Source organism: Sinocyclocheilus rhinocerous, unplaced genomic scaffold, assembly GCF_001515625.1.
Source record: "Sinocyclocheilus rhinocerous isolate Xijiao unplaced genomic scaffold, SAMN03320098_v1.1 scaffold533, whole genome shotgun sequence".
NCBI classification, from domain to species: Eukaryota; Metazoa; Chordata; class Actinopteri; order Cypriniformes; family Cyprinidae; genus Sinocyclocheilus; species Sinocyclocheilus rhinocerous.
The window spans coordinates 93945-104778 of NW_015642843.1; the positions used below are offsets into that span (position 1 = coordinate 93945).

Sequence of the window (10834 nt, forward strand, 5' to 3'; positions counted from 1 at the left end):
TGAACTAGCGAGTTTAGGTATATTGGTGCAGCGCCAGTGGTTGTCTTGTAGGCAAGCATCAGTACCTTGAATTTGATGCGAGCGGCTACTGGTAGCCAGTGTAACCTGTTGAGGAGAGGAGTAATGTGAGCTTTTTTTGGCTCATTGAAGACCACTCTCGCTGCTGCATTCTGGATCAGTTGCAGAGGCTTGATAGTGCATGCGGGAAGGCCCGCCAAGAGAGCATTACAATAGTCCAGTCTGGAGAGAACAAGAGCTTGGACAAGGAGTTGTGCAGCTTGCTCTGATAGGAAGGGTCTAATCTTCCTAATGTTGTATAAGGCAAATCTGCAGGACCGGGCCGTTGTAGCAATGTGGTCGGTGAAGCTTAACTGATCATCGATCACAACTCCTAGGTTTCTGGCTGTCCTGGAAGGGAGTTATGGTTGATGAACCCAGCTGTATAGAGCTGCTGTGATGAAAGATGGGTTTGCTGGGACCACAAGCAGTTCTGTCTTAGTAAGGTTGAGTTGAAGGTGATGGTCCTTCATCCAGCTAGAAATATCTCTCAGACAGGCTGCAATGCGGGCAGCTACCGTCGGATCATCTGGTTGGAATGAGAAGTAGATTTGAGTGTCATCAGCATAGCAGTGATAAGAAAAGCCATGCTTCTGAATGACAGATCCTAATGACGACATGTAGATGGAGAAGAGAAGTGGTCCAAGTACTGAGCCTTGAGGAACCCCAGTAGCAAGAAGTTGTGACTTAGAAACCTCACCCCTCCAAGACACCCTGAAGGACCTATCTGAGAGGTAAGACTTGATCCACTGGAGTGTGGTTCCTGAGATGCCCATCTTCATGAGGGTGGACAGGAGAATCTGGTGGTTAACTGTGTCAAAAGCAGCAGACAGATCCAGTAAGATGAGTACTGAGGATTTGGAAGCTGCTCTTGCCAGTCCCAGGGCTTCAGTAACCGAGAGCAGGGCAGTCTCAGTTGAATGGTGCTTCTTAAAAGCACCATAAAAGTGTGCTTATTTGAACCAGAAAAGTGCACACTTCTTAATCCATCTTAAAAGGATAGTTCACCCAAAAATGAAACTTCTGTCATTAATTACTCACCCTCCTATCTTTCCAAACCCATAAGACCTTCATTCATCTTCAGAACACAAATCAAGATATTTTTGATGAAATCTGAGAGCTTTCTGACCCTGCATAGACAGCAACGCAACTGACACGTTCAAGGCCCAGAAAGTTAGTAAGGACATCGATAAAATAGTCCATGTGACATCAGTGGTTCAACCTTAATTTTATGAAGCTACGAGAATACTTTTTGTGTGCAAAGAAAACAAAAATAACTACTTAATCCAACAATTTCTTCTCTTCCGTGTCAGTCTTCGATGTGCGCTCACGACAGTACCACGACACATGTGTGTGAAGCTGCTGACCCAGATGAGCTGCCCCCTTGTTTACAAGCAGAGGAAGACGCTAGTGTTGTCAAAAGTACCGACCGCGATACCATTCGGTACTGGAATTTTAAAAACATCCATTTCCCGCTAATATTTAAGCACTGTTAAACAGATTCTTAAACAGCGCTGATTGGTCACTGTGTTCACGTGCTCAACAGATATGACTGTGATTGGCTACAATGATCATCGCTTCACCCTCTTCACCGAACACTCACACAGAAGCACACGGGAGTTGTGGAATATCTGAAGGATACAAGGGTATATTATAGGATTTAGATAGTAGTGTTTTTTTTTTTAATAATGTAAAGTAGATTCATTGAGATATAATCCATGCTGCATACTCCGATACAGTAGGTGGCGGTATGCACCTGATAAGTCATGGTTGCAATCCACCATAAAACTAATAATAATAATAAGCACACGGGAGCGTTTAAAAGCCGCGTCTGTCAGGGGATCCTTCTATATTAGGGATTTCAAACGCGGCTTTCAAACGCTCCCTTGTTGCTTCTCTATAAGTGCTCGTTGAAGAGGGTGAAGCGATGATCATTGTAGCCAATCACAGTCATATCTGTTAAGTGCGTGAACATAATGACCAATCAGCAGTGTTTAAGAATTTGAGTCTGAAGATTTTGACAGAGAGAATAACTTTTTTTGCCCAGTATTACTTATTTGAACCAGAATATACAGACGATGAACTAAGGCCACATTCACACGAAGCCAGTGCTTTCCCTATCCGACTTTTTTTTTCCTCGTTCTTCTGTAAACACGGCATCGTCTCCAGAAATATCTGCGTACACACGAAATCACTGAAACCGACTCAAAACGATGTAGTATACATGCCAGACCAGTATGTGGCGCTGTAATTCTGCCACAGAGATACACTAAAAATGGAGAAGAAGACTTAGAGCATGCGAATTAACATTGCACGCTGTATACAAACCCAATACAACAACAAGATGACGAACATGGAACAATACATTTATTAATCTGTGTTAATGTTTGTTAATAAAAATACAGCCGCGCATTGTTTCAGAAGAAATTGTTGAATAAACTCATTATTTTTGTTTTCTTTGCACACAAAAAGTATTCTCGTAGCTTCAAAAAATTACGGTTCAGCCACTGATGTCACATGGACTATTTTAATGATGTCCTTACTATCTTTCTGGGCCTTGAACGTGGTAGCTGTGTTGCTGTCTATGCAGGGTCAGAAAGCTCTCGGATTTCATAAAAAATATCTTTATTTGTGTTCCGAAGATGAACGAAGGTCTTACAAGTTTGGAACAACATGAGGGTGAGTAATTAATGACAGAATTTTTATTTTTGGGTGAACTATCCCTTTAAAGTCAATGTGAAACCCTGTTCAAAACTTATTTTACTTGTGACATGTTAATGTGACATATTTTAAAATAAAACGAAATACAACAAGAAAAAAATGTAGGCCGGCACTTGATTTTGTCAACTTGGAATTGATTGGATTGTGAAAAGTTGGCATTACATACCAAAACAGAGCCAAAATGAATGTGAGCTTGCTAAAATAATACTAGCTATTAGTTAACGCCAATAGCCTGTGAGGCCTTAGTGACATCAGCAAAAAGAAAACTCAGCTCAGAGGAAGTGCAAGTTATTACATTTTTATGAAAGAGTTCAGTAACTTTTTTTCTTTGGGATAACGTGCATTGATGAATACTTCTGTTTTTCCCATTACTTTTTGTAATTTTACTGATCTGTCCAGTTTGTCAGAGTGAGTCTACTTCCCTGCATTTAATGGAAACGCTGTTATTGAATACCAAAAGCCTGCCAGTAAGCATATTTTCCAAACTTCAGCAACAGTGCTGCTATTAACTCTTAAATTAACTCCTTAATCCAAGTTGCAATTGTAATGAAGTCGTGACGTTCTTTTGAAACCCAAGGATGAAAGTCTGTCTGCAATGTGTACCGCGCTAGTTTTTCGGCTTCTCTATTCGCCACACCGTGTCAGCTAAATATTAATTTGTACTGGCATTCAGCAGAGGTTTTCTTCCTCAGTGAGTTGGCTTCTTAGACTTGGCTTCTCCAAGCACAGGTGCAAGTATAGAGTACGCTACTGCCGATGTCACCAAGAGCTTTACTCATGTAACTGTGAAAACCTGGCATCCTTCAAGAAGAATCCCTGTCTTTGGTAAAGTACCACTCAAAATGTGCTGTATACCATGTGGAAAATATAACCTGTCAACATAAATGCAGTGTGCTGCTGGAAAACTGTATACTAAGTGTTTTTGTTCCAAATCACAGAAAATTTGTACTTGGTTAAAGGTGACATCACATTTAACCCTTGTGGTCTGTTGAGACTGATTTTGTAGTTTCTTATATTTGGGGTCCCAATGACCATTTTTACCCAATTAAACCCAGTAGACATATTATTGAAGCTTTCAGGGATGAAATATCAACCTGACAATGTTTATCCACTGGGAATTGATTGGCTTGTGAAAAGCTGGCATTACATTCCAAAACAGAGCCAGAACGAATGTGAACTTCAAACGTAATGAAGCCTTGACATTCTTTTGAAACACAAGGATGAAAGTCTGTCTTCAACTTGTACAGCACTAGTTTTCAGCTTCCCCATTCGTCACACTGTGTCAGCTAAATATTCATTTGTACTGTTGTTCAGCAGCATTTTTCTTCCTCAATAAGTTGCCTTCTTAAACGTGGCTTCTCCAAGCACAGGTGCAAGAACATTTTTACACACCAGAGCAAAAAAGAACATGACAGACAACAGCATTTTGTCATTTGTACCTGCTCTTCTGTCCTCCACATGTTGGTCTGGGGCTGTGTGGCTGATCTCTGAGTTGCTGTGTTCTGTCAGTCCGTTTACAGTCCAGAAGCGAACCAGCAGGGACAGACAGAGAACTGAGAGTGCCGTCTGGTCCCTCAGTCCCAGCATGGTGCCTTATTCACTGCTGCAAACAGAAGAGGTGATCCACGGACAGTATTTCTGAGGAGAGAAGTGAGAGTGAGCGCTGGAAAGGGAGAGAGAGAATGTGTAAGAGAGACAGAGGGGTGTAAGGAGAAGGGGAGGGTGGGAGAGACACATGAGGAGCTATGGAGGAGTGTAAAAACAGACTTGAAGAGAGGGGGTGGGAGAAAGAAAGAAAGAAAGAAAACAGAGTAGAACAGTTTTATTGTAAAGTTTATTGATGCTTTAACCCTTTTTGTTCTGCAAAGAGCCAACTCAAGAACCATATATGGAGAAAAAAAATGAAGTTGAGTTGTTGATACGTAGAGAATGTTTCGTTGAGTCAAAGTACTGCAAAGAACCATTTAAGAGTTTTACTAGGTGATGAAAAATTTATGCAGTCAACTGTATAAACAGAGAATCATTCAATGAAGAAGACTTAAGAGATCCAACAGGTGTGGCAAGAACCAACTGCCATATATAGACTTATGCAAAAGGCAGAGTCTGGAATTACATATATTATGTTATGTAATATTTAAATTCAGTGTTGGGTTTATAATGTTACATTAAAGAATTAAAGCCTTCAATTGATTAGACGTCTAGACTGAATGAATTATCACGGCCAAAGCCTTAAGGGCAATGCTTTGATATATGGCACAGCTGTGCTTTGGGTGATCAGAGTTCAAGTCCCAAGGTCCTGTCCCGATTACCTCTATTTTTGCATTGCTTCATGTCTCTTATGTACTGTCCTATCCAAAAAAAAAAATCATGTTTGGGTCAGAGGGCATTAAAGTAATTGTAGTAAAATATTATTAAATTGGGAACCCTACATTACTGAAGTTACCTAAATTTAATTACGTTTTACTCATATTCTACACAAAACATTCTGCATGTGCTCTTTTAAAAAATATTGCAAACATGAAAGCTGCAGTGTGTTTTTATGCACTTATACTTCAAAACGGAATCGCACAAACAGCAATTGTTTCTTCAAGGTTCCCGCCACCTGCAAGTTTTTCCTTTCAATTATTACTAATATTATTATAATAAATAAGTATTAGTAGTAGTGAGGTACTGTTCTTTGTAGAGCTGCTTTGGAACATAAATAACATGAATAAACTGAACTGAATCTGCAAAACAGATAGTCCTGTTTTAAACTCTTGCAGATGGCTAAGCCAGTATTGGTATGTTAGGGTGCTCAAACCATTAGAGTCTGTTGAAAATGCCAGAGACTCACAGTGTTTATAACTTTACACTACCCGTATAGTTTACTTTTAGTTGTCTCTGCATTCTAAACAGGGACAGAAATGAGTATTTAAATGAAAATAAATGTCCAAACAGCAGCTTTTAAAACTTTGGAGTAAGTGCGATTCAACTGAAAATCAGGGTAAAGGGACTTAAAGGGGTGGTTGATTATGATTTCACTTTTTTAACTTTAGTTAGTGTGTAATGTTGCTGTTAAGAGCATAAACATAGCCTGCAAAGTTACGACGCTCAAAGTTCAATGCAAAGTGAGATATTTTCTTTTAAAGAAATCACTGTTTAAGGACTACAAAAAAGAGGGGCTTTATAGAACCAGGAACTCAACAGGAACTCAGCGTTTTAGGAGAACGGAAACAGCGGTGTAGAATAAAATATGTGAAAATAATGTTTTTTGGTTTTTTTTAAACGAAGCATTAACATGTTACAGTGCACCCCATAAACACAATCAAGCCTTCAAAAAAAGCTGATCAACCACCCCTTTAAATTGTTTCAGGTTTGGGTGCATTTTTCCTTTTCTATTAACCTTAAGCTGGAAGTCAAATGGTAGCCAAGAAGAGAAAGGAAAGAGTGAACGAGAGTGTCTGGTGGCAGACTGGGGGAGGGGATGGATGAAGAGGAAGTAGAGAATGAGAGAGAACAAGAAAAATGTCTGAATGAGTCAAAGGGAATGGATTCTGAAAAACTGGTACATCACCACAAGAGTTTCCAGAGAAATATTATTGTGATATCATGATCTTGGGATCGGTGTTTAAGCTCTGATTTATTTTGTATTTATGAGAAAGGTTATAAAGACTTACAGTTGGCATCAAATCAGAGGACAGAGATGTTTTTTTATATATTGATATGGGATTTGTTGACCTGGTTTTGCCGTTTGGCTGTTGTCACTGCAGCAACTGTTCCAACCAAACTGAATGTGTCATAAAACTGCTCAAGCTGGAATGAATCCTTTACCTATAAACTTTTACTTGTCATTTAGGAGGAGATTTATTTAACCTAGATTTTATTTCTTAATGAAGTTGACCTCAGATGTAATGTGATCTGTCTCCTTGCCGATAAATGTGAATATAAATACACAAATAAAATTTGAGAAGTAGGGGCAAGACTACAAGAAGATTTCTGAGACTTAATTTTCATCATTATGTGGAAAACACTGTGTGCGTTCCATAGAATAAGGAAAATCAATTCAATTTGAAACGATGCATGATGAGTAAATGATGACAGAATTTTCTTTTTTGGGTGAATTAACCCTTTAAGCAATATGTCACCAGCTCCACCATTATGCAAAACGTGGAGAATTTATGCAGTAGTCTAATTTTTAAACCAAAGAATTTACACTAAACTTTAAATTATATGCTTTAGTAAGAAAAGAGTGACACTAAAAATAAAGACACGTGGATAAGAATTAAAGGGTATTTAAAAATGTCATTAAAACCCCTACCAAGAGGATTACAACAAAGTATTATAACAATACTTCAGGTATAACAATACTTAGCAAAACATGATTTTGTAAGAAAACTAGTCACTTAAGTAAATCTAGAAAGATTCTAATATCACTATCACACACAGATTGACTCCTGTAAGAAAATTCCTTCCACTATCTCGAATGGAATTGCTGTTGGTCACAGACTAATGTAATATCCCCATGGTGGCAAGGAAATCTGAGCAATATGGAAAAAGACACCTCATATATCATCCACCAACACACACACACACACAGCCTTCCTGGACTTGATCTCCTGACCCAAAAAGCAAATCTTCACTATGTCCCTTGTTTTAAATGTCCACAGCACATCAGTTTGTTTTCTACTTAAAGAGAGAATTGCTCAGCTAGACAAACACTCAAAATAACATCATTATTTAAAGGGACAGTTCACCAAAAAAAATTAAATTCTATAATTTACGCACCTTTATGTCTTTGCAAAGCTGTAAAACTTTGTCTCTTGAATGAAGCACAAAAGGAGATGTTTAGCAGAATGTACAGATCTTTTTCCAATATAGCAAAATATACCAAGTGAATGGGGACAGGGCTTTTAAGTAAAAAAAAACAAAAAACACCACCATAAGAAGCAACACCAGACAGACAGATGCTGTAGACAGATCAATACTGTACAGACAGACTGACTTAGAGATACTCAGTGCTGGGTAGTAACTGATTACATGTAGTACTTGTAATTAAGTTCACTTTAAAATACTAGTAATCAGACTAGTTACTTTTTTATTGATTTCATGAATATATATTATTCACACACTAGCAATAAGGTATTTCTTCTAAACTTCTAAAACAGACTACTGCTTATATACATTCAGAAAGTCTTCCAGTTTTGTGGAAATTCACACAAAAATAAGTCACTAGTCAGGTGGCTACAATTACACAGAAAATTGAGAGGCCACACAGCATTTGACCACTGGATTTACAAAAATAATTTTAGGTTTAAGAAGTTTTTAGTCAACATTTAAACATTGCATCAACTATACTATAGATAGACAGACAGACAGACAGATACTACAGACAGAGAGATAGAAAGAAAGATCCTATAAGATAGACAGATACTGTAGACAGAGGCAGATACTATAGACAGACATAGATACTGTAGACAGGAAGACACTATAGACAGACAGATACTATGTACAGACAGATGGACAGACAGCCACACTGTAGACAGACAGATAGACAGATACTCTAGATAGAGAGATAGATAGACAGACAGACAGACAGATAGATACTACAGACAGACAGATAGAAAGATCCTATAGATAGACAGACAGATACTATAGACAGACAGATGGACAGACAGACACACTGTAGACAGACATGTACTATGGAAAGACAGAAAGATACTATAGACAGACAGACAGACAGATAGACACTATAGATAGACAGACAGATACTGTATTAGACAGACAGACCGACACTATAGACAGACAGACAGATACTATAGATAGACAGACAGACCGACACTATAGACAGACAGACAGATATTATAGATAGACAGAGATAGATAGACAGATACAGAAACAGACAGAAAGATACAGACAGACAGATAGAAAGATCCTATAGATAGACAGACAGATACTATAGACAGACAGACTGATACTGTAGTAGACAGACCGACACTATAGACAGACAGACAGATACTATAGATAGACAGAGATAGATAGACAGATACAGAAACAGACAGACAGACAGATACAGACAGACAGACAGATACTATAGACAGACAGACAGATACTTTAGATAGACAGACAGAAACAGACAGACAGATACAGTCAGACAGATAGAAAGATCCTATAGATAGACAGACAGATACTATAGACAGACAGACAGATACTTTAGATAGACAGACAGAAACAGACAGACAGATACAGTCAGACAGATAGAAAGATCCTATAGATAGACAGATACTATAGACAGACAGACAGATACTTTAGATAGACAGACAGAAACAGACAGACAGATACAGTCAGACAGATAGAAAGATCCTATATAGACAGATACTATAGACAGACAGATACTTTAGATAGACAGACAGAAAGATACTATAGATAGACAGACAGACACATAGACAGACAGACATAGACAGAAAGACACATAGACCAGCAGACAGACAAAGAACATGCACCGCTTGTGTATTTTGTGAGCAATCCAGACCACAAACAGTCTATACTCACAGGAGAGCCGTTTATCTGTGATTGTGTGTACACATCTGCCTTTGAATTGTGCTGGATGAAAACACACATGAAGCACATCTCTGCTCAGACGCTGAATTAACTGACCACAGTATGACCTGGGACGAACCATGTCTGCAGACCCTAGCGAGGATCATTAAGAACAGAGAGCAGAGGGAGGAGAGAGAGACGGAAAAAGGCCTTAAAGGGGGGTGCAAGGAGAATCTGGTATAAAAGTACTGAGAGCAGGAAACTTGTGCATAAAGGAGGGAGGGGGAGGGAAAGAACCAGAACATACAGCTGAGAGAGCAGAGTGAGATGCAGAGAGAGAAAGAAAAAGAAAAGTTATGAAACAGCGAGACGGAGGAGGGGGATATCAGCCAGAAGGCTCCCAAGATTCAGATGGGGAGCAGGTTGTGAAAATGCCTCATCATGCACAATCTACAGTATTCAACTAGCACAATGCTTTTATTAAATAGGTACAAGACATACTATAAAAAGATGTAGAAAAATATGAAGAAAAAAAATGCAAGTCTGTGACATTGAGAGGGAAACTGATTGAGGTAGTGCAGAGTGTAAAGAGAATACAGCTAACCATGAGTCTTAATCACAGAAACTCCAGTGTGCTTCTCTGACTCACAGCACTAAAATGTTGACAAAGAGCACAAACCACAGAGCCTGTGATGAAGGGGAAACAGGGTCTGTCCTAGCTTGACACAATGTTTAAAGCAGTGAAGAAGGGGTGAGGTGAACGGTGGCCAATATGCTGATATGTGAAAGAAGTAACCATATTTCTTAAAACAGTGGGCACTGACCTGATTTTTTTTTTTCAGCTCTGCAATATTGAAAGTACAATGCAGGAGATATCTGGGACAGAGAACAGTTTGATTACACAGAGATGGGTTTTTACAAGACAAAAAATGTTCTCCCTTCTCTTGCATTGTGTATTATTAACCTGTGACACATTCAATATTGAGTTAAACAACTTAATATAATAGAACTATCATAGAAAATGTCATTATTATTTAAAGGGGCATTACAATTCTGTCATTTTTTCATCTTCTTGTGGTTGCAAACTTTGATTCTTCAGTGGAGCACAAAATGAGATTTTTAGCAGAATGTCCTGGCAGCTCTTTTCCATTTAGCAAAAGTAAATGGGAACAGGTCTATTAAGTTCACAAAATGACGAAAAAGCACCATAAATGTATCAAAACCCATGTAATATATATTTAAAGTTTTTGGAAATCATACTATTAAAATGGAATGATTAAATTATTATTTTTTTTTAATTCTCAATTTTTTATTTTACAATTAAATATTATAATAGTATCCCTTATTGTGGTTTTAATTTTTATATAAAAAAAAACACTATTTTCAAAGATTTTCAAATTGTGCAACCCTAATGTGAATCAATGTCCAATCTGGTATCATGCATTGTGAAATGGCTTTTTCCACCCCCAATCACATTTGTTATACGAAAAATAGCAGCCTGGACATTCTGCAAAATAATTCATTTTTAACTAATTAATTC

At 38.2% G+C, this 10834-nt stretch overlaps 1 protein-coding gene across 1 annotated transcript in view; it reads right to left on the minus strand.

Moving 5' to 3' along the window:
• Positions 1-4468, minus strand: part of aebp1b (AE binding protein 1b) — a 24276-nt gene extending 19808 nt beyond the window's left edge. The window contains exon 1 of the mRNA XM_016574116.1: positions 4218-4468. Within this exon, the coding sequence (XP_016429602.1) occupies positions 4218-4365 (148 nt within the window). The 5' untranslated portion in view covers positions 4366-4468. The remainder of the gene's footprint in view (positions 1-4217) is intronic.
• Between the last annotated feature and the right edge of the window lie 6366 nt (positions 4469-10834).